Below are 25,095 nucleotides of genomic sequence, written 5' to 3'. Positions count from 1 at the left end.
CTGTAAGTGAAAGTTTACAAACCAAGTCAGTCTTTCATACAAAAACTTATATACACCTTGGTATATACTCCTAGTTGTCCTCCTTCTAATGAGACAGCATACTCTTTCCCTCAACTCTCTGTTTTCATGTCCATGCGGCCAGCTTCTGACCCCATCTGCCCTCTCATCTCCCCTCCAGACAGGAGCTTCCCACATAGTCTCATGTGTCTACTTGATCCAAGAGGCTCATTCTTCACCAGCATCATTTTCTATCCCATAGTCCAGTCCAATCCCTGTCTGGAGAGTTGGCTTTGGGAATGGTTCCTGTCTTGGGCTAACAGAAGGACTGGGGACCATGACCTCTGGGGTCCTTCTAGTCTCAGTCAGGCCATTAAGTCTGATCTTTTTACGAGAATTTCTGGTCTGCATCCCACTACTCTCCTGCTCCCTCAGGGGTTCTCTGTTGTGTTCCCTGTCAGGGCAGTAATCGGTTGTAGCCAGGTGCCATCTAGTTCTTTTGGTCTCAGGCTAATATAGCCTCTGATTTATGTGGCTGTTTCTGTCTCTTGGGCTCATAATTACCTTGTGTCTTTGGTGTTCTTCATTCCGCTTTGGTCCATGTGGGTTGAGACCAATTGATGCATCTTAGACGGCCGCTTGCTAGCGTTTAAGACCCCAGAAGACCCACTCTCCAAAGTGGGATGCAGAATGTTTTCTTAATAAATTTTATTATGCCAGTTGACTTAGATGTCCCCTGAAACCATGGTCCCCAAACCCCCTCCCCTGCTATGCTGGTCTTCAAAGAGTTCAGTTTATTCAGGAAACTGCTTTTGGTTTAGTCCAGTTGTGCTGACCTCGCCTGTATTGTGTTGTCTTTCCCTTCATCTAAAATAGTTCTTATCTACTATGTAATTAGTGAAAACCTTATCTACTATGTAATTAGCGAAAACCCGCCTTCCCGCCTTCCCCCCCTCGTAACCATCAAAGGATATTTTCTTCTCTGTTTAAACTATTTCTCGAGTTCTTATGATAGTGGTCTTATACAATATTCATCCTTTTGCAACTGACTAATTTCACTCAGCATAATGCCTTCCAGATTCCTCCATATTATGAAATGTTTCATGGTTCCATCGTTCTTTATCGATGCGTAGTCTTCCATTGTGTGAATATACCATAATTTATTTATCCATTCATCCGTTGATGGTGACCTTGGTTTCTTCCATGTTTTTGCTATTGTAAACAGTGGTGCAGTGAACATGGGTTTGCATATATCTGTTTGTGTAAAGGCTCTTACTTCTCTAGGATATATTCCAAGGAGTGGGTTTGCTGGATTGTATGGTAGTTCTATTTCTAGCTTTTTAAGGAAGCGCCAAATCGATTTCCAAAGTGGTTGTACCATTTTACATTCCCACCAGCAGTGTAGAAGTGTTCCAATCTCTCCACAACCCCTCCAACGTTTATTATTTTGTATTTTTTTTGATTAATCCCAGCCTTGTTGGAGTGAGATGGAATCTCATGGTAGTTTTGATTTGCATTTCTCTCTTTTTTTTTTTTAATGGCTAATGATCGTGAGCATTTCCTCAGTTATCTGTTAGCTACCTGAATGTCTTCTTTAGTTCTGTGCCTGTTCATATCTTTTGCCCATTTTTTAATTGGGCTATTTGTCTTTTTGTAGTTGAGTTTTTGCAGTATCATGTAGATTTTAGAGATCAGGTGCTGATCGGAATTGTCATAGCTAAAAACTTTTTCCCAGGCTGTAGGTAGTCTTTTTACTCTTTTGGTGAAGCCTTTGCATGAGGATAGATGTTTGATTTTTAGGAGCTCCTAGTTGCTTGGTTTCTCTTCTGCATTGTTAGTAATGTTTTGTATACTGTTTATGCCATGTATTAGGGCTCCTAGCGTTGTCCCCATTTTTTCTTCCATGATCTTTATTGTTTTAGATTTTACTTTTAGGTCTTTGATCCATTTTGGGTTTGTTTTTGTGCATGGTGTGAGGTATGGGCCTTGTTTAATTTTTTTGCAGATGGATATCCAGTTATGCCAGCACCATTTGTTAAAAAGACTGTCTTTTCCCCATTTAACTGTTTTGGGGCCTTTGTCAAATATCAACTGCTCGTATGTGGATGGATTTAAGTCTGGATTCTCAATTCTGTTCTGTCGTTCTATGTATCTGTTGTTGTACCAGTACCAGGCTGTTTTGACTACTGTGGTGATATAATAGGTTATAAAATCAAGTAGAGTGAGGCCTGCCACTTTGTTCTTCTTTTTCAGTAAAGCTTTACTTATCGGGGCCTCTTTCCCTTCCATGTGAAGTTGGTGATTTGTTTTTCCACTTCATTAAAAACTGTCATTGGAATTTGTATCAGAATTGCATTGTGTCTATAGATTGCTTTTGGTAGAATAGACATTTTTATAATATTAAGTCTTCCTATCCATGAGCAAGGTTTTTCCACTTATGTAGATCTCTTTCGGTTTCCTGCAGTACTGTCTTGTAGTTTTCTTTGTACAGGTCTTTTACGTCTCTGGTAAGATTTATTCCTAAGTATTTTATCTTCTTGGGGGCTACTGTAAATGGTATTGGTTTGGTGATTTCCTCTTCGATGTTCTTTTTGTTGGTGTAGAGGAATCCAACTGATTTTCGTATGTTTATCTTGTATCCCGATACTCTGCTGAACTCTTCTACTAATTTCAGCAGTTTTCTTGAGGATTCTTTAGGGTTTTCTGAGTATAAGATCACGTCATCTGCAAATGGAGATACTTTACTTCTTCCTTACCAATCTGGATGCTCTTTATTTCTTTATCTAGCCTAATTGCTCTGGCTAGGACCTCCAGCACAACGTTGAATAAGAGTGGTGATAAAGGGCATCCTTTTCTGGTTCCTGATCTCAAGGAGAATGCTTTCAGACTCTCTGCATTTAGGATGATATTGGCTTTTGGCTTTGTATAAATGCCCTTTATTATGTTGAGGAATTTCCCTTCTATTCCTATTTTGCTGGGAGTTTTTATCATGAATTTGTGTTGGACTTTGTCAAATGCCTTTTCTACATCAATTGATAAGATCATGTGCTTCTCGTCTTTTGTTTTATTTATATGATGGATTACATTGATTGTTTTTCTAATGTTGAAGCATCCTGCATACCTGGTATGAATCCCACTTGGTCATGGTGAATTATTTTTTTGATATGTTGTTGAATTCTGTTGGTTAGAAATTTGTTGAGGATTTTTGCATCTAACTTCATGAGGGATATAGGTCTGTAATTTTCTTTTTTTGTGGTGTCTTTACCTGGTTTTGGTATCAGGGGTATGCTGGCTTCCTAGAACGAGTTTGGGAGTATTCCGTCCTTTTCTATGCTCTCAAATACCTTTAGTAGCAGTGGTGCTAATTTTCTCTGAAAGTTTGGTAGAACTCTGCAGTGAAGCCATCAGGGCCAGGGCTTTTTTTTGTTGGGAGTTTTTTGATTATGTTTTCAATCTCTTCTTTTGTTATGGGTTTATTTAGTTGTTCTATCTCTGTTTGTGTTAGTTTAGGTAGGTAGTGTCTTTCTAGGAATTCATTTCTTCTAGGTTTTCAAATTTGTTAGAGTACAATTTGTAGTAATCTGATATGATTCTTTTAATTTCAGTTCGGTCTGTTGTAATATCACCCATCTCATTTCTTATTTGGGTTATTTGCCCCCGTCCTGTTTTTCTTTTGTCAGTGTGGCCAATGGTATATCAATTTGGTTAAGTTTTCCAAAGAACCAGCTTTTGGTCTAGTTAACTCTTTCAATTGTTTTTCGGTTTTCTATTTCATTTAGTTCAGCTCTAATTTTTATTATTTGCTTTCTTCTGGTGCCTGAGGGTTTCTTTTGTTGCTCTCTTTCTATTTGTTCAGTTGTAGGGATAATTCTTCGGTTTTGGCCCTTCTTTTTGGATGTGTGCATTTATTGATATAAAATGACCTCTGAGCACTGCTTTCGCTGTGTCCCCAAGGTTCTGATAGGAAGTGTTTTCATTCTCATTGGATTCTATGAATATCATTATTCCAGCCTTAATGTCTTCTATAATCCAGTCTTTTTGAGCCAGGTATTCTTCAGTTTCCAAGTGTTTGATTTCTTTTCCCTGTTATTTCTATTATTGATTTCTACTTTTATGGCCTTATGGTCAGAGAAGATGCTTTGTAATATTTCAGTGTTTTGGATTCTGCTAAGGCTTGCTATATGACCTAACACTTGATCTATTCTAGAGAGTGTCCCATGTACACTAGAAAAGAAAGTATACTTGGCTGCTGTTGGGTGGAGTGTTCGGTATATGTCTGTAAGGTCGAGTTGGTTGATTGTGGCATTTAGATCTTCTGTGTCTTTATTGAGCTTCTTTCTGGATGTCCTGTCCTTCACCAAAAGTGGTGTGTTGAAGTCTCCTACTATAATTGTGGAGCTATCTCAGTTTTCAGTACCGTTAGAGTTTGTTTTATGTATCTTGCAGCCCTGTCATTGGGTGCATAAATATTTAATATGGTTGTATCCTCCTGGTATTTTGTCCCTTTAATCGTTATATAGCGTCTTTCCTTATCTTTTGCAGTGGATTTAACTTTAAAGTCTATTTTGTCAGAAATTAATATTGCCACTCCTGCTCTTTTTTGATTGTTTGCTTGATATATTTTTTTCCATCCTTTGAGTTCTAGTTTGTGTTTCTAAGTTTAAGGTGTGTCTCTTGTAGGCAGCATACTAGATGGATCGTGTTTTTTTAATTCATTCTGCCACCCTCTGTCTCTTTATTGGTGCATTTAGTCCATTTACATTCAGCGTAATTATGGACAGGTACAAGTTTAGTGCTGTCATTTTGATGTCTTTTTTTTGTGTGTGTTGTTGACAGTTTCTTTTTCCCACATAATTTTTTGTGCTGAGTAGTTTACATATTGTCTTTTCCTCTTCTTCATTGTTGTTGATTTTCTTTCTGCTTAGTCTCTATTTATTCTTGTATTTTATTTTGATGAGTAAGATAGTTAATCTCCTTTGTGGTTACCTTAATATTTACCCCTATTTTTCTAAGCTTAAAACTAACTTTTATTTCTTTATATTGCCTTGTCTTCTTCTCCCTATGAAAGATCTATGACTACATTCCTTAGTCCCTCTTTATTTTTTTAATGTTGTCTTCTTTTACATAATTACATTGCTGTTTCCCTGTTTTGAGCATTTTTTAATCTTGATTTATTTTTGTGATTTCCCTGTCTGGGTTGACATCTGATTGCTCTGTCCAGTTTTCTAGTCTTGGGTTGATAACTGATATTATTGATTTTCTTATCAAATAACTTCCTTTAGTGTTTCTTGTAGTTTTGTTTTGTTTTTTACAAATTCACTAAATTTCTCTTTATCTGGAAATGTCCTACTTTCACCTTCATATTTGAGAGATATTTTGACTGTATATATGATTCTTGGCTGGCAATTTTTTTCCTTCAACACTTTATGTAAGTCATCCCATTGCCTTCTTACCTGCATGGTTTCTGCCAAGTAGTCCGAGTTTATTCTTATTGACTCTCCTTCGTAGGTGACTTTTCGTTTATCCTTTCCCGCTCTTAAAATTCTCTCTTCATCTTTGGTTTCGGCAAGGTTGATTATAATATGTCATCGTGACTTTCTTTTAAGATCTACCTTATGTGAAGTTCGATGAGCATCTTGGGTATATATCTTCTCATCTTTCACAACATCAGAGAAGTTTTCTGCTGACAAATCTTGAACAATTCTCTCTGTGTTTTATGTTATCCCTCCCTGTTCCAGTACTCCAATCATTTGTAGGTTCTTTCTCTTGATAGAGTCCCACATGATTCTTAAGGTTTCTTCATTAAAAAATTTTTTTTTCTGATTTTTCTTCAAATATATTGGTGCCAACTGCTTTATCCTCATGCTCACCAGTTCTTCCTTCCACTTGCTCAAATCTGCTCCTCTGACATTCTATTGAGTTGTTTAATTCTGTAATTTTATTGTTAATCTTCTAATTTTCTGAATGCTGTCTCTCTGTAGATTCTTGCAGCTTATTAAATTTTTCATTATGTTCTTGAATAAGCTTTTTAATTTCTTCAACTGCTTTATTTGTGTGTTCTTTGGCTTGTTCTGCTTATTGCCTGATCTCCTTCCTAATCTCGTTAGTGATGTTTTGAAGAGTTCTGTATATTAATCTTTTGTATTCCACACCCAGTAATTCCAGGAAGGCACCTTCATCCAGAAGATCAGTTGATTCTTTGTTTTGAGAGCTTTTTGAAGCGTTCATGGTCTGTTTCTTTACATGATTTGATATTGACTTGTCTTTGAGCCATCTATAAGTTATTGTATTAGTTTATTTTATGTTTGCTTACTGTATCCTAGCTTCTTTCTTTGTTCTGTTTTGATACACCCAAATGGGTTCCTTGAGTGAGCTACCTTGGTTATTTTTGACTTTGAAGCTCTAACGTCTTGTCACAAGATGGCTAGAGCTGTTGTCAGGTATATCAGTCTAGGAATCCATTCACTTTTCTTGTGTCCAGATAGCTGGTCATCAAATATGTGGTACAGGCTCTGTCCTACAGTCTTAGAGGGGCAAGGGTGATTGGTGTAGGTACCAGTATCTGGTTGCAGTAGGGGGTCACACTCTGAACAAGGTAGGGGGCTGAGAACTGTCCCCCAAGTGTCTCTGAGGAAGGCATGTCCCTGTTCTTTAGAGCATATAGGTGGGTGGGTTCTACAGACGAACCATGGACACCCAATGCTTTGGTTGTAAGTACTGGGAGGTACCAGTTATCCTTGGATCCCTGTCTTAGGTGGCTGGGTGACCTGAGTGCAGCCACCAGTCCTTAGGTCCCTGATGTGGGTAGGTGAGGACCCTGTTTAATAGGCAAAGTGGTGTCAAATATCAAACACCCACCTCTTCACCGCACAGCTGAAACAGTTGCAGTCTGCCAATAAGGGCCTATTCTCCTGAAATAGGTCCATGCAGGGGGGGAAGCTATTCAAACTTCACAGACCCTTTATGCCTAGAAAGGTGCCACTTCTGTCCTGAGCTCCCCTGGTTAGTGGACCTGGCAAATTATCTTTTCCCCAATTGTGAATTTTTTCCTTCTCCAAGGCCGGGAGAGTGGCTCAGGATGCTTAACAGGATCTAGCTCAGATCCTGGGAAATCAATAGCCACTGAAGCTGGCTTGGGGGCTGGGGATGTGGTAAAATATACCAAGTACTTAGCTTTTGCTGTGAGTGCCATTCTCCTCTGGAGAGGTGTGAGTAGGCTGTGTGGCTGGCTTCTTCTCCCTGAGGAAACTGCAGCTGAACACTACTGCCAGCCCATTGCCATCGCTCTTGGTAATGGTGTCTGAGGGATAGCAGCGATTCAGGTCTGGCAACTCCTTTCCGCTTTAGAACTATCTCTCCCTCCACCTGCCACTCAGTCTGTTTTCTAGCTTTGCCTTTGATGTTTAGGGCTCCTAGCTTGTCATAAATGTAATTGTTTCACTTTTTTGGGGGGGTCTTTGTTGTAAGAGGGATTGCTGGAATTGTCTGGCTATTCTGCCGTCTTGGCTCCGCCTCTGGAATGCATCTTTTGATTTCTTGATTTTGATTTCCTGCTTCCATAGGTGTTGATTGTAGGTCCAAGTAAAACGAAATCCTTGACAACTTCAACCTTTTCTCCATTTATCATGATGTTTATTGGCTCAGTTGTGAGGATTTTTGTTTTTTTTTACTTTGAGCTGTCATCCATACTGAAGGCTGTGATGTTTGATGTTTATTACTAAGTTCTTCAAATCCTCTTCACTTTCAGCAAGCAAGGTTGTGTCATCTGCATATCACGGATTGTTAATGAGTCTTCCTCCAATCCTGATGCCCTGTTCTTCTTCATATAGTCCAGCTTCTCAGATTATTTGCTCAGCATACAGCTTGAATAGGTTTTGTGAAAGGATATAACCCTGATGCACACCTTTCCTGACTTTAAACTGTGCAATATCCTCTCATTCTGTCCAAACAACTGCCTCTTGTTCTACGTACAGGTTCCTCACAAGCACAATGTGTTCTGTAATTCCCATTCTTCCCAATGTTATCCATAATTTGTTATGATCCACACAGTTGAATGCCTTTACATAGCCAATAAAACACAGGTAAACACCTGTTAATCTCTGCTTTCTGCCAGGATCCATCTGACATCAGCGATGATATCCCTGGTTCCACGTCCTCTTCTGAACCTGGCCTGAATTTATGGCAGTTCCATGTTGATATACTGCCGCAGCAGCTTTTGAATGATCTTCAGCAAAGTTTTGCTTGCCCCACGGTATGACAAACTGACAGACATGCGGGTGACCCTAGGTGGATGGATTTACATCTGGGTTCTCAATTCTGTCCCCTTGGTCAATGTATCTGTCATTGTACCAGTGCCAGGCTGTTTTCACTACCATAGCTATATAGTAGGTTCTGAGGTCAGGTAATGGGAGTCCTCCTACTTTATTCATCTTCAATAGTGCTTTACTTATCCAGGCCCTCTTCCCTTTCCATATAAAGTTAATGAGTAGTTTTTCTATCTCTTTAAAGAATATTGTTGGTATTTGGATCGGGATTGCATTATATTTGTAAATTGCTTTGGGTAGAATTGTCATTTTCAGAATGTTGAATCTACCTATCCATGACCATGGTATGTTTTTTCCATTTACGTAGATTTCTTTTGGTTTCTTGCAGTATTGTTTTGTAGTTTTCTTTGTATAGGTCTTTTACATCCCTGGTTATATTTATTCTAAGTTTTTTTTTTTTAGGGGCTATTACAAATGGTATTGCTTTCCTGATTTCCTTTCTATGGTTCTCTTCATTGGTGTATAGGAATCCAACTGATTTTTGCATGTTTATCTTGTATCCTGCTAATCTGCTGAATCTTTCTATTAGTTCCAGTAGTTTTCTCATGGAGTCTTTTGGGTTTTCTATGTATAACATCATATCATCCTCAGAGAGGGTCAGTTTTACTTCTTCATTACCAATTTGGATGCCCTTTCTTTTGCTTGCTTTATTGCTCTAGCTAGGACTTACAGCACAATGTTAAATAGGAGTGGTAATAAAGGGCATCCTTGTCTTGTTCCTGTTCTCAAGGAGAATATTTTCAGCCTCTCTCCATTAAGAATGATGTTGGCTATTGGTTTTGTATAGATACCCTTTATTATGGTGAGGAATTTCCCTTCAATACCTATTTTATTGAGAGTTTTTATCAGGAATGGGTATTGGACTTTCGTCTTGTATATCTAGTGCCTGACACATTGTTTGGTGTATAGTAAACACTCAGTGAAAGAGTTGCAAGAATATTATTGCATTGCTTTATTCCTCTCTCTCTCTCTGAATCATAATTTTGCTGTACTGAGAGTAATTTCTAACATAGAGGTTTTTCACTGCATAACACATCAGTGTGTATTTCTTAGTAGCGAGGATATTATCTGATAGGACTACAATATAATGATCGAATCAAGAAATTTAACATTTATACAATATTATTATAGAATTTAGAGTGCGTATTCAAAGCTTACCAATTGCCTCACTTAATGTCCTTTGTAATAATCTTTTTTTCCCCCAGTTTGGATCATGTATCACCTTTAATTGTGATGTCTCTTTAAATTTCTTTGATCTGAATCCATTTCTCAGCTTTTCTTTGTCTTCATGACAGTGATAATTTTGAGGTGTACAGAACAATTGTTTTGTAGACTGTCCCTATGTTTTGGTTTGTATGATGATTTCCTTATTATTAGATTTAGATTATGGATTTTGGGGAGGAATACCATATAAATGGTGTTGAGTTTTCTCATGCGTAACATCAGGAGGCACAGACATGGTTTATCCCATTGTTATCGATGTTAATTTTGTCACTTGGTTAAGTGGTCCCCCAAGTTTCTCCATTGTAAAGGTACTTTTTTGGCCTTTGTAACTTATAAGTAACTTGTCAGGAGATACTTTGAGAGTATGTTAATATCCTGTTTCCCAACAAACTTTTACCCAATGATTTTGGCAACCCTTGATGAGTCCTCCCTGAATAAATTATTAGTATTGTGGTTGTGGAAACCCTGGTGGCATAGTGGTTAAGAGCCATGGCTGCTAACCAAAAGGTCGGCAGTTCGAATCTGCCAGGCGCTCCTTGGAAGCTCTATAGGGCAGTTCTACTCTGTCCAACAGGGTCGCTATGAGTTGGAATCAACTCGATGGCAGTGGGTTTGGTTTTTTTTTTTTTTTGGATTGTGGTTGCAACTATGGAGCAGTTCTACCCGGCACACATGGGGCTGTCATGAGTTGGAATCAACTCTACGGCAACTAAAAACAACAAATTGTGGTTACAAAGTAATGTTTTCATTGAACGAATGAATCCTAAGGAATAGATTGTCCTAACCCACTGCAGTTGAATCAGTTCCATCTCATGGTGACCCTCTGTGCTACACAGTAGAACTGCTCCATACAGCTTTCTTAGCTGTAATCTTTATGGAAGCAGATCTCCAGGCCTTTCTTGTGTGGTGCCACTGGGTGGGTTTGAACCACTAACATTTAGGTTGGTAGTCATGCCACCCAAGGATCTTCCATAGATTGTTCTAGTGAATTAACTGTGTGAGCAACATACTTCGAGAGAAGTCTATCTCTGTTCCAAACCTATTAGGGTGATTTTTAAAAACAGCTGGTGTCCTATGCTATCCCTAGCTAATCATACTTCATATAATGGCTTCGTTTCTTGCCTCCACAGAGAGCCCTATATGTTCCAGTGCAAAACTCCTATAGCAGCTTAAATCAAATATAAACATCTTCATGAGACAGTATATGTCACGTAGAATATTAAGCCCTTAATCTACATTTTTCTCTTCATTGACATAACACACACACATCCACAGCTGCAATGTATTTATAAACTTTTGACTTTCCCACTAGATTTCCATAAACAGCTTTAGTGCTTTATTTACAACTAGCTAAAAATAGTACTCATTTTTCATGACTAATTGCATTAATAGTAATAATTAGGATATAATGGAATATGGAAATGCAGATACCTTGCTTAAAGATTCTATTTGTCATGTAAATTTATCCACCCAAGAATTTAAAAAGTTGAAGTACAGTCTTTCATTACAACAATAATGATAATAATATGTGAATTTATGTTGGACCATTTTTCCTGACACTTCCAAACTCTCAAGTTCTTTACCATCACATTGTCCTTAACCCATTAGAATCCTCTCTTCTTTAAGAGTCAGGCATTCATTTCTTTACCATTGGGTGAAAGTTTGCTGGGGAACAGGATGTTTACCATCTGAAAGTATCTCCCTTCAAGTTACTTACATACCTCCTTGAGGAGACATTAGGGGGAAGCTGAGGTAGAAACCGAGGAACAGAGAAATCAAATCATATCACATCTGTTTATTGGAAACACTGGGCCACTACCCTGGGGAATGTTTGTAATATAGTGGGCAATATAGGAGGTGCCTCAGATTGGCCCATAAACCCAGAAAGGTGAAACGGCTTGCTCAAGTCCACAAAGCGAATGGCCAAGTTGAAACCAGAATCAAGGCCTATGGGCTTCCTTTGAAATAAAGACTTCACCCAGCATTTTCTGTTGGTATAAATGATAAAATAGGAGTGGTTATCTGACATCCTTGAGACACACTTGAGGAGTAAAAAGTATGCACTTCAAAATTTACTGAATTTCTTACTGTTTCCAATACATAAAATTTCCTTTCTCAAACAGATTCAGTTATTTAAGTGTGAAAGTGATGTTTATAATTCCATTCTCTGCAGTACCTAAGTAGTGTTCGGACCCAAATGGTGTTCCCTGAAGACCTAATTGGTGGATAAAGGAATTAAGGGTTTGAGTCCACATTTTTCCCCCAGGGCAAATTTTTCACAGGTCTTCATTTTACACAGGCGGACTCTGAAGAGTTGAGTGACCATCTGGACTTGAAGATTTTCATTGAAGAGTTTGAAACATATTTGAGGTCCAGTCAGGTGCTGGACCAGGAGCCAGGTCACCTGGGGCAGGGGCTGGCTCTGATAATTCATGACTGTGTAGCCCTGGTATGCTACTTAACCTTTCTAAGATGCAATTCCTTCATTTCCAGTAACAAAATGAGCAAGCTAAGTCCTGCCCCCCTGGTGTCTCACAGATTTGGGGTGAGGAACATGGACATGTTAGCATGGTAGCTTTCAAAGCAACAATCAATTGAAAATGAAGATTAAATGAAGGGAATGAATTAAATAATCTAAATGAAATTAAACAAAACAAAATAACTGCTTTATTAATATACAGTGCAAATAATGAGTGTTCTATCTCTACAGATTCTGAGTTTCAGATTCAGATTTTGCATATCGGGGTTCTAAGAAGACTTATTTTATTTAACAAACACTTGAATAGTTCTATGTGCCAGGGGTGGATAAAGTGTTTTACATAACACATTCATTTAATCCTCATAACAGCTCTATGAGGTCAGGCTATTACTGTCCCCAATTTTAGAAATGGGGAAACTGAGGCTCAGGGAAGTGAAGCAACTTGACCAAGATCAACTCTTAAGTAGTGGATCTGGGATTCAAACCCAGGCAGTCTATCTCTAAGAGTCCTTACTTTTAACTCCACTGCACTTTGCTGAAGGAACCTTGGTGACACAATGGCTAAGTGCATGGCTGCTAACCGAAAGGTCAGAGGTTCGAACCCACCAGCGGCTCTGCAGGAGGAAAGACCTGGTGATCCGCTCCCATAAAGACCACACCCTAAGAAACCCTATGGGGCAGTTCTACTCTGTCCTATAGGGTCACTGTGAATCAGAATCAACTTGATGGCACACAACAATACACTTTACTGGGAGTGGCTGTGAGGTGGACTGGCTAAAAAGATTAAGGTCAGGTGTTCCCCGTTCCACTTGGAACATGTCATTCAATGTGATTGCTGTGTGGTTGGTATTCTATTTAAACAAATGGACTTTCTTAAAGTAAAAAAATAGAATCAGAATTGAGAGTAGATCATTTTCTTGGAGGCCTTTAGAAATGGATACAAGTTTTGGGGGAGGAAGTCTGATATCCTACACCTTTTGGGAACGTGTAAAACGTTTTCAGACTAGACTGATTTTTATCAGGCAGATGCGCCCATGAGATATTTGAACATTTCTGCATGCAGCCACAAATGTTTATTGGGTCACCCAACTCTTGTATAAAAATACAAGAAAATCATGAAGAAATGTTTACGTTCCACCAAATGAATTCAGCATGTGAAACAGAAGTTCTACCCCAAGCCCTATATGCGTTTTCCTTTTATAGCCATATCTGGACAACTTGAAACAGTGAAGGCTGAGGCATACAATCTGGGTGTTTACAAAATTCTTCCTGACTTGGGTCAGCAAGACCAATATCCATGCACATTTGACACAGTGTTGCCAGATTTCCTCTATTATTTTGTAAAGCTTCTGCTGGTCTGGGAAAAGATTTGGTTTTGTTTTTTTACAATCAACTTTATTGAGGAATAATTATCATATAATACAATGCATCCATTTTAAGTATATGAAAATATAATTTTTAACTCTAAGGTTTCTTTTTCTTTCTAGATACACATCTAGAATGGAGACTTGGAATACGTTTTGGGGGATCCTCTTCCTTGCAGCTAGTTTTGACTTCATCAAGTCACAGAGAACTGGTAATAATACATCAGATTCTTTAAGCCCCCCAAAATTACCTTGCCAGGAACCTAATGTAGTGACAATCTCAAAAGAAAATATACAGGCACTTCATAATTAACAAAAGGGAAATGATTCTTTTAAGGAAAATTTAGTTAGAATCTGGAAGATTTTAGTGAATGGCAGACACTTGATTTTTTTCCCCCAAAGCTTAACCCCCGATGAAGCAGGAGTCTGGGTGGTGCAAATGGTTTGTGATCAGCTGCCAACCAAGAGGTTGGTGGTTTGTACCCACCCAGCAGCTCCTTAAAAGAAAGGCCTGGTGATCTGCTTTCATAAAGATTAAAAAAACCAAAAACCAAACCCAGTGCCATCGAGTTGATTCCGACTCATAGCGACCCTATAGGACAGAGTAGAACTGCCCAAAGGAGCACCTGGTGGATTTGAACTGCCGACTCTGTGGTTAGCAGCCGTAGCACTTAACCACTATGCCACCAGGGTTTCCTCATAAAGATTACAGCCTAGGAAACCCTATAGAGCAGTTCTACTGTGTAACACATGGGGTTGTCATGAGTTGGGGGCCGACTTGACAGCAGGTAACAACAACAACCTCAAGCGACAAAAAATAGATAATAAAAAATTGTACCCCTCTGAATGTTTTACCAGGCTCTTAAATACTTTTTGTAAACATGGGCCTGTTCTATTAATTGCATCTTGCTTCGTCTTCTTTGGTGAAGCTTTTCCAAGAGCAATTGGCACCGTAAGATGGACAGCTTCACCGAGTGCTAGTGGCATCTCTGCAATTTTTTTTCACAGTCATTTAAATGGATTGTTGGGACTTCTCAAGATGAAGGTCGTATCAAAAGAAGGTTGTTTGAATAGCCTGAAGCCGCACGGAGACAATATTGACGTTGAAATATTCAAATATAATTACACAGACTGTTATTTGATGGGAAAAAAACAAGAAGCTCTCTAGATTTTCCCCTTGGCTCTGAATGCTGTCACTTGTGAACAGAAGTGGCGACGGCCTTTTCAAGTTTCAAACACCTTGTAAAATTACAAAGAACTAGCGGAGGGATTAAGAAAGTGACCATGTATGAAAATGTAATGCATCTCTCAAATTGCACGTGATGGAAACAATACCGATTAGTCTGAAAAATACTCTACAGCCTGAGGTTTCTCCTGATGCTTGGGAAGAGCAGGGGAAGGCTTTGTGGTCTGCGTTTGCTCTCTGGAAAGAGATGTTAAGAGGACAAACCAATCAACCATTCCTGGAGCGCTCAATGGATTTTCACCTCTAATAGGATAGCATTTTGGGGGTCTAAAAGGAAATAAAGCTGAAAGAGCTTGAAACTCATTAATTGTGTACCTTTTCCCTGATGATGGCTCCACTTGTCTTTATGATCCAATAGCAAGAGAAAGCAAAATTCTGAGAGGTGGGACCCAGGACTCCAGAAATGACAGATGGCCCTGGTATCTCTAGATTACACTAACTTTCCCTAGCCCTTCTCTGTCTAAACTCCCACTTGCCCTTTCTCTTTTCTCAAAGCCTTCAGTCCTTTGCATTTCTGTAATATGGGTTTTAATTTTATCTTCTTTATGGCAGTATAGGGTATGGACTGAATGCCAGGAGACCTGGGTTCTAATTCTGGCTGTTTGAAATGATTTGCACTAGTTATTTTTGCCTTTCTAGGTCTTAATTTCCTTCTCTGTAAGATGAACAAATTAGATTCCTTATTCTACACCTGTGCTGCCCAATACGGTAGCTACTAGCCACCTGGGACTATTGAAATGAAAATGCAGTCAATTAAAAAATTCAGTTTCTCAGTCATGCTAGCCACATTGCAAGTGCTCAATAGCCACATATACCTAGTGGCTACCATATTAAATTGCTCAGCTCCATAGGATCATTTCCAGCTCCCAAATTTTCTGATTATTTTATTGGTTTTCATTAATGTTCAAAATTTGTATCCTTGTAGGTGATGTCTGTCTCCTTCCTCCCTCCCTCCCTCCTTTTCGTCCTTCCTTCATCAAACATATACATGTATATATTTTGGTATCCACTCTATGCTAGGCACTCACCGCACCCCCCCCCCCCAAAAAAAAGACATAGTATCTGTTCTCATGAAACTTACAGTCTTGTTAGGGGACATTGTCATTAATCAAATAAATACCCTAATGAATGTTACATAACAAATTGAGGTAAAAGAGCGTTAGTCTAAGGGAATTTACACCCCCCTCCCACACACACACACACACCCACACACACACACACACAAAATGAACGAGAAACTTGGAACCCCGTGGCACGAGGGAGGGTGGCAAGTTTGAGACACTGGACTAAGTTTAGAGCCTGGAGGACAGAGGCCAAGGTGGAGAACGTAGAGAGAAGAGAGGCGAGAGGGGCAGCGCAGGGCCTGGCCATGCCAGTATTTTAACCCCTTTGGCACAAAACCAGGTACGAGATGTACTTAATCAGTGTGGGATAATCATCCCTGAGTTTTTCAGCCACTTTAAGCTAAAACTGGTTTTAGCTGGCTTCAAGTTTTGTTTCTTCTCCTGTCACTAGTTCGTGTTCCCCTTCTACCATCACATATAATCAAATTGGGAGCTATGGGGAAAGACATTATGGTGGCTGCTGAGAAATAAATAAACAGGCCATTAATTGCTTCTTCTTTTTTTCACAAAAGCATTGTGCTTAATCCATATTTTCCCTCTTGTCACAGAAAAATAAAGTTTGAGTTGGAAGACACCAGGTCATCTGGTCTACTTTTGACTCTAAAGTAGGACAATCTGAGAAGCTGAGGGATTAACCTATTTGTCCAAGTCCTGCAGCCAGCTGTTGTCTGATCCTTTCTGTGCTAGAAGCCAGCGTGGGCCTGGCTGGGTACCAGTTGTTCTGGCTACTGTTGGGATGGTGATTTCTAGGATTAGAGCAGGGTCTGGGGAGAAGTAGTTGCACAGTGCAGCCTTGAGTTCAGGAAGTCAGCGGACAAATGCAAGCCACAACTTATCAAACATCAAACTAAAGGGTGGCCAGGGAGTACTAGGGGTTAAAGTCAGATTGCCTAGAAGCAGAGTCTGGGACAAGGACTCAGGTGCACGTGTTAATTTGAGGGAGTGCTCTTTAGGAAAAATATACAAGGGAGTGAGAGAAGTGGGATAGAGTAGGGGAAGAAGCTGGGCAGGGATGTGGCCTCAGGCAAAACCAAGACTTGACCTGATCTATGGAGGGCTCAGGAGCATAAAGAGCACTAGAGTTGTCTTGCTTGAGGCAAGGAAAGCCAAGAGTCTGTACCCCCATATCCACCAGACACTGGCCACTCAGGCCAGTGGTGGTGTAACTCCCCAGGTGTTTCCAGATGAGGTCACTCCCTTCAGCCAAGCTCAGATTTCTGGAGAAAGCCGCAGACGTGAGAGTTTAGCTGGAGCACTTGAAGCAGCTGGAAGTGGGTATGCCAGCCAGGAAAGGGCATCTAGGTTTTGACTAAGAACAACATCTGCTACTAGTGGAAAGCTGGTTTCTTCTGGTAAGTTCAAGGGGTGAGTGGAGGGCCAGGGTCAGGACCTAATCGAAGGGTCTAGTATGTGTTAGAATGGTAAGGAGGGCGGCAGGTGAGCAAGGGTGGATGCTGGGCATGCTGAAGCAATGGAAGGTGATGGTGTGCCTCGACCTGGTTCATACTGATGACCATCAGGGTGCAGTGTGAGCTGATCTGGGTGGTGTAAAGATGCTGAATTGGGAGAGATAGATCCCAGCCGAGAGCTGTCAATTCTTTAATGCTTTCCCTTAAAGTGACTCTCTCCCCAGTCTGCAGGGAGGCCTCTGTGGGAGATATCGTGTTTCTGGTGGACACCAGCATCAACCCCCAACAGGCCCGCAGCGTGCGGAGCTTCTTATCCGCTCTGGTAAAAGGCTTCAATGTCAGCAGAGAGACCATCCGCGTGGGTCTGGCCGAGTACAGCGATGAACCCAGTTCGGAGTTCCTACTTTCTACCTACCACCGCAAAAGCGATGTGTTGAGACACATTCAGAGGCTTCCATTCAAGCCTGGGGGCAGGAAGACGGGCCTGGGCCTGCAGTTCATCCTAGATCACCACTTTCAGGAAACAGCTGGTAGCCGTGCAAACCAAGGGGTGCCTCAGGTCGCTATGGTGATCAGCAGTGGCCCAGCTGAGGACCATGTCCGTGAACCAGCGGAAGCACTGAGAAGGGCAGGCATCCTGCTTTATGCTGTTGGCATCAGAGATGCCGTTTGGGCAGAGCTCAGGGAGATGGCAAGTAGTCCTGAGGAGAAGTTTGCTTCCTTGGTTCCCAACTTCCCTGGTCTGGGAAACCTTGTCCAGAAGCTGCGGCAGGAGCTCTGTGACACTTTGGCAGAGGCGACTCAGCCTGTTGACCACATCTCTCCAGGTACAAAGGCTTTCCCTTCTTATTTCTAATCTGGAAGGCTCAGGACTCAAAGCTTTATCTGTCTATTCATCCCTCTCACTGTCCTTCTTATTTTCCAGAACTTGGGATGGGGTAGGTTGGGGCGGGGGTGGCTTGGTAAGGTGCCTTGATTGCTTGGGCACACTTGATATTGCAGGTTAAAACTTAAAATTTCACTAAACTGTCTGTACTCTTCAGTCATTAGCCAAATACATATCAACTCTTTTTTGTAAACCCGTACGCTGGTTCTACATGCTGATGTAGTGTAAGTCCATTTTTGAAGAAAGGATTGTTTCTAGAATGATCTTATTATTCCTAGATTGATACCCACATTGCCTGGGTGGGTAGCAGACGAGGGGAAAGGGGCAGTGGATCCCTCAAGAAGTTTCTTTTACTGCCAATATGTTGGTGTAATGCCGTGGTTAAGAGAACAAATTTAGGGAAAAGACAGATCTGGACTAAAATCTTAGTATTCCACTTTCTGATTTTGTCATCTTGGACAGCTACTTTACTGCTCTGAACCTAAGTTGTCTTCACAGGGTGATGGTACCTGCCTCAGAGAGCTGTTGAGAATGCTGAAGTTATGCATGGAAAGTACTTGGTGTAGTGCCTAGCCCATCGGGGTGTCCATAAGCATGATCTATTATTAATTGTTATTACCTGGGATGATATAGCTATCATTAACTTCATGCTTCCATTGGTGATGATGGGACATAAGCTGATGAAAATTCTCTATAAATTAATTACTAAGCTCTATTTTTTTTTGTTGTTATAGTGATTTATCAGTTCTACTCTGTCCTATAGGGTCGCTATGAGTCGGAATCGACTCGACGGCACTGGGTTTTTATAGTGAAGTATAAAGCTTTGTGCAGGGAAAGAGAAGATTGCTTGTGGGTTCCATCAAAAACACACAAGAGTTTATGATTTTGGTATTCATATATAGGCTAGGAGAATTGGAAGAGATGCTAAAACTTCTACCCCGTTTGATGTAGCACTTGTGTGATTGGCATGCGAGTGGTGGGAGTATAGCATTTGTTGGTCAAATAAATATTATATGCCTTACTTTTGTAAAGCCCTTTGAGGTTTACAAAGAGGTTTATGTATGTAGTAGTGATGATTGCCATCTTTTTGGTGCTATATAGTTTTCAAAGCGTGTTGACATTGTTCATGTGACTGACCCATCATCTCAACTTTGTTAGTCACAGGGAAATTAACATTTTTATTTCCATTTTTCCAATAAGGAAACTGAGGCCAAAGGTAGCACAAGTGAATGGCAGAGCTAGGACTTGATCTCATCTTTTAGAGCAGACTCAATCCACTGGAGCAAGCGCCTTAGGTTGTGTTCCCCAGAAGCAGAGCCTGAAGCAAGGATTTGGTACATGTATATATTAAGGAAGAGCTCTCAGGGAAGAAGTCAGTAAAGATGTAAGGGATGCAGGACAGAGAAGCAGAGTAAGGTAAGAAAGGGTATGATCTGAGAGAAAGGTTCCACAGAGGGTTGCTTTAGACCGAGGCTGCTGGTGCATTCAGGAATGTAAGTTACACTTTAGAGTTGTCCTGACCCCAAAGTAAGGAGCTAGGCTCTCATATACTGCAGGCAAAGCAGCTCCAGTAGCTGGAGAGCAGTCCTCCAAAGAGCAGTGTAAGAAAAGGTAACAAGGAATCCAATGGGGCCTGGGCAGAGCTCTGATATTGTCTGCTACAGTAGATTATTTTGTTTTATCCTTATAATAATTCTGTGACAGTATGAGGCCTGGTATAAAGATTTCAGTGCTGCAGAGAAGAAAACTGAGTCTCAAAGAGGTGAATGGCCAGTAGTCCCAGGGCTAATACATAAGTGATAAGCTGCAATGAAAGATATCATGGCATATGGGATATACTCGAGCTTTCTGACCTATTGGTGCCAGCACATTCTAAAGAAGACGTTTCTTTGTGAAAAGGTGAGAGGCTGGTCTCTTACTTCCATTGGGCAGAGACCAGTCCTTTTCTCAACATGTTGTTCCATTTATAGGAGTATTTTTCTTCTTAGTGAGATTCAAAGGATTGCCCAAGGGGATTTCAAGGTTGAAGGTTATCAGTAGAACAGGACAGAAGCCTCAGAAGATGATAGAGTAGAGGAAAGGCAAGGCAAGGGGGATGACACTTTTCTAAACACACTGTCACTTGAGGGTAGTGTCTGAGGACCATTGAGTACAGGCTGCGTGGCATTGCTCACCCTTTATGTACACCATTCGTCTCTTTTTTGTTCAAAGTATTTTGAGTGAAGACCCACCAATTGTATCCCTTTCCCCTCCTCTCTTACAGCTTGCAGAGAAGCAGCCCTGGCAGACATTGTGTTCCTGGTGGACAGCTCAACCAGCATTGGACCCCAGAACTTCCAGAAAGTGAAGAACTTCCTTTACTCTGTTGTCTTGGGGCTTGACATCAGCAGTGACCAGGTCCGAGTGGCACTTGTCCAGTATAATGACAACATCTACCCAGCCTTTCAGCTGAACCAGTACCCTCTGAAGAGCATGGTCCTGGAGCAGATCCAGAATCTGCCCTACCGCACAGGAGGCACAAGCACGGGGAGCGCCCTGGAATTCATCAGGACCAACTACTTGACTGAGGCAGCTGGCAGCCGGGCCCAGGATGGGGTTCCTCAGATAGTTATTCTGGTGACAGATGGGGAGTCAAGTGATGAAGTCCAGGAGACCGCTGACAGGTTGAAAGAAGATGGAGTTGTTGTGTACGTGGTAGGGATTAATGTCCAGGATGTCCAGGAGTTGCAAATAATAGCCAGTGAACCATTCGAGAAGTTTCTCTTCAACACTGAAAACTTCAACATCCTGCAGGAACTGTCAGGAAGCATCCTTCAGATCCTGTGCTCAGCAGTGGAGGGTCAGATTAAAGGTAAGAGGCTGTGGTAAAACCCAACATTCCCACCAGGTCAACTTGCCTACGTCTCTTAGTATTTTCCTTTGCATTGACTCTCTTATTTCACTGACATTTATTTTAAGAGATCATTACCACAAATGAAAAAACAGTTTACTTTGCCATTGTTAGCAGGTAATTGTCAGTCCTGGGTTTGGTTACCCTCAGTGATGTTCTTTGTCCTCCCCCTGCTCTGCTCTATATTTCAAGATAATGCCCCCTAGAGCTATTCAGGCTCCTATATGAGATGGTTTTAGCCAATGGGAGTCACCGAGAAGGTGGAGAGAAGGGAGACATCAGAGTACTTCTTCCTCACATCTGGGCAGTCTCTGGCAGTAGCTGTGCCCCTTTGGTGGCCCCACATTCTGCTGGTATGCCCAGCATGGGCCTAACATCTGCTTGCCCCTTTCCCCTGGGCTCCAGTTATATCACCTCTTCCTTTTGTCCCTCAAGCCAAAAAATAATTTCTTATTTTTGTTAACCCTTAATTGTCTCTTTTGTTTAGCTTCTCTCCTCTTTCAGTATCAGTGTAATTGATATCAGTGTAACCAATTCCCTACATTAAATTCTCCCTTTTAAATATTTAGAGTAGTTTCTGTTTTCCTGGTCAGACTCTGACTAATTTACAAACCATAAAATCGAACGTAGTAAAAGAGTAAGTTAAATAATCCTAGGTAGAAGAAATACTCTTATTTTTAGAAGAGATAGAAACACCATATAATCCAGCAATCCCACTCCTAGGAGCATACCTAGAGAAATAAGAGCCTTCATACAAATAGACATATGTATACCCACGTTCGTTGCAGCATTGTTCACAATAGCAAAAAATGGAAACAGCCTAGGGTTCCCATCAACAGATGAATGGATAAACAAACTATGGTACATACACACAATGGAGTACTACGCAACAACAAACAACAATGTTGAACCTGTGAAGCATCTCACAACATGAATGAATCTGGAGGGCATTATGCTGAGTGCAATAAGTCAATCACAAAAGGACAATATTGTATGAGACCACTACTTCAAAAACTCATTATAAGGTTTATACACAAAAAGAAACAATGTTTGATGGTTATGAGGTAGGGGAGGGGTGGAAGGGAAAAACGCTAAATAGACACGAGATAAGTTGTAACTTTGGTGGAGGGTAAGACAGTACACAATACTGGGGAAGCCAGCGCAACTAGTCCAAGGCAAGGTCATGGAAGCTCCATAGACACGTCCAAGCTCCCTGAGGGACCAAATTACTGGGGTAAGGGCTATGGGGACCATGGTCTTGGGGAACATCTAGCTCAGTTGGCGTAACATAGTTTATAAGAAAATATTTTGCATTCTACTTTGGTCAGTAGCCTCTGGGGTCTTAAAAGCTTGTGAGCGGCCATCTAAGATACTCCACTGGTCTCACCCCATCTGGAGCAAGGGAGAATGAAGAAAACCAAAGACACAAGAGAAAGATTAGTCCAAAGGACTCATGGACTACAAGTACCACACCCTTCACCAGATTGAGTCCAGCACAGCTAGATGGTACCCAGCTACCACAACTGACTGCTGTCACAGGGATCACAATAGACGGTCCCAGACAGAACTGAAGAAAAATGTAAGACAAAATTCTAACTCACAAAAAAAAAAAAAAAGAAGGTCATGCTTACTGTAGGTCTGATAGAGACTGGAGAAACCTCGAGAGTATGGCCACAGGACACCGTTATAACTAGGTAATGAAGTCACTCCTGAGGTTCGCCCTTCAACCGGAGATTAGACAGGCCCATAAAACAAAATGAGACTAAATGGGCACACTGGTGTAGAGGCGAGGATAAGAAGCCAGGAAGGGACAAGAAAGCTGGTAATGGGGAGCCTAAGGTCGAGAAGGGGAGAGTGTTGACATGTTGTGGTGTTGGCAACCAATGTCACAAAACAATATGTGTATAAATTGTTTAACGAGAAACTATTTTTCTCTGTAAACCTTCATCTAAAGTACAATTAAAAAAAAGAACCAGTAACTAGTTGCCATGGAGTCAGTTCCGACTCATGGCGACCTCATGTGTACCAGAGTAGAACTGTACTCCATCAGTTTTCAATGGCTGATTTTTTTGGGAAGTAAATCACCAGGCCTTTCTTCTAAGGTGCCTCTGGCTGGACTTAAACCTCCAACCTTTCGCTTAGCAGCCAAGCATTAACTGTTTGTACCACCCAGGAACTCCACATGGAATTAGGTGCTTATGAAATCTGGAAAGATCTGGAGAAAAAGGTTTTGAAATGACATGCAAGGAACACAAAACTGATTTAACAGTGCAGCCACAACCTCTAGGCTGCTACCGGAGCTATGAGTTCAAACACCTATGCTACCTCTGATGCAATGGTGCAACTGTTTCTAGACACCCAAAAGCAGGAAAATGTCAATGCAGGACAATTTTAATTTCTGTGAACTTCCCTGCCAGCAGAAACAGCCAAATCCAGAAGGAAGATAGCCCCTGCTTCACTTCTGACACCCATGTCTTGTGTGAGCCTATCTACTTAATGAGCTCTACATTTGAATCCAAGGAGCCTTAGTGGCACAGTGGTTAAGTACTTGTCTGCTAACCAAAGGGAGAGAGACCTGGCAATCTGCTCCTGTAAAAAGTACAGCCTAGAAAAGGCTCTGGGGAAAAAAAAATTCTAGCTAGATACCCCATTCTGCCAAAGGATCTGAACGTGGAGCCTGAGCTTTTTCGGTTTAAAAGGGAGATTAGCAAATGATTATTTTTAGCTGCCCTCAAATTGGCTCTGACTCGTGACGACTTTACATATAACAGAATGAAACATTGCCCCGTGCTGTGCCATCTTCGTGATCATTGGTATGGTTGAATCTGTTGTTGAGGCTATTGTGTCAATCCATTTCATTGAAGGTATCCCTCGTTTTTTGCTGACCTTCTACTTTACCAAAACATGGTGTCTTTTTCTAGCTTTTGGTCTTTCCTGATGACATGTCCCAAGTAAGCAAGCTGACAAATGGTTAAAACCAAAAAACCAAATCCGTTGCTGTCGAGCGACTCATAGTGACCCTAAAGGACAGGGCAGAACTGCCCCATAGGGTTTCCAAGGAGTGCCGGGTAGATTCAAACTGCCAACCTTTTGGTTAGCAGCTATAGCTCTGAACCACTATGCTACCAGGGTTTCTGACAAATGGTTAGAGAGATGTTAAAGACATTCTAAAACCAAACCAGATTTTTTTTCTGCATTTAATTTGAATGGTGAAAAGAGAATGGAAAAAGTAACGACTTTCTCACCATGTGAATCAATGTCATTTAATGCCCTGTCATGTGCCATGTAAAATCATCTCCTGTACTACTGAAGACCCATAGTTTGGGAAACACTGACTTCCACTAAGGTTGTCTTTGGTGTCTTCGATAATTCTGAGGATTAAGGATGTGCACGAGCAGGGTGAATATGCCTGAGTTCTGTTCAGAACTTGACTAGATATTAGTCTTCCCTGGCTGTCTGCCCACATCCTGGTAACCATCAGCTGAATCTCTCAGACATTTCTTGTACACTTAACTGTTCGTTAGGCCTTGAGCTAAGCCCTGGGGTATAAGCACAAACAACAAGATAACTCCAGGGCAGGGAGGCAAAGAGATGACAGGAATTTTTCAGTGTATAACGTGGAATATGCTGTGAACTAGAGAGGTACAAAGTGCTAAGAAATCCCAGACACTTCTGGGTACCCTAGTTTGTGTTTTTTCCCATAGACTAGTTCAACGAGAGCAGCACATGGCAATTTTGATAAACAGGCTAAAGCTTGACCGTTGCTGCTCCTTTTTTGCCAGCTCTAAAAATCCCTCCTTTGTGGTATATAAGAAGCCCTGGTGGCACAGTGGAAAACCTGGTGGCATAGTGGTTAAGTGCTATGGCTGCTAACCAAAGGGTCAGCAGTTTGAATCCACCAGGTGCTCCTTGGAAGCTCTATGGGGTAGTTCTACTCTGTCCTATGGGGTCACTATAAGTTGGAATCAACTCTACAGCAACGGGTTTTTTTGAGTTAGTGGTGCAGCGGTTAAGAGCTCGGCTGCTAACCAAAAGGTTGGCAGTTCGAATCTACCAGGTGCTCCCTGGAAACCCTATGGAGCAGTTCTCCTCTGTCCTACAGGGTCGCTATGAGTCAGAATCAACTTGACAGGAATGTGTTTGGTTTTTGGT

The 25,095-nt window shown here is 41.1% G+C and overlaps 1 protein-coding gene across 4 annotated transcripts in view; it reads left to right on the top strand.

The window, feature by feature from the left end:
* LOC126068300 (collagen alpha-4(VI) chain-like) overlaps window positions 1–25,095 on the top strand; it is a 143,168-nt gene that overhangs the window by 10,558 nt on the left and 107,515 nt on the right. For all 4 annotated transcript variants that reach the window (XM_049870790.1, XM_049870791.1, XM_049870788.1 and 1 more), the window contains 3 exons: window positions 13,512–13,600; window positions 17,392–17,994; window positions 20,317–20,904. In XM_049870790.1, the coding sequence (XP_049726747.1) occupies window positions 13,525–13,600; window positions 17,392–17,994; window positions 20,317–20,904 (1,267 nt within the window). In that variant the 5' untranslated portion in view covers window positions 13,512–13,524. The remainder of the gene's footprint in view (window positions 1–13,511; window positions 13,601–17,391; window positions 17,995–20,316; window positions 20,905–25,095) is intronic.

The sequence above is a fragment of the Elephas maximus genome, chromosome 27 (assembly GCF_024166365.1).
Source record: "Elephas maximus indicus isolate mEleMax1 chromosome 27, mEleMax1 primary haplotype, whole genome shotgun sequence".
Lineage (NCBI taxonomy): Eukaryota > Metazoa > Chordata > Mammalia > Proboscidea > Elephantidae > Elephas > Elephas maximus.
This window is presented reverse-complemented; position numbering and strand designations above follow the sequence as displayed.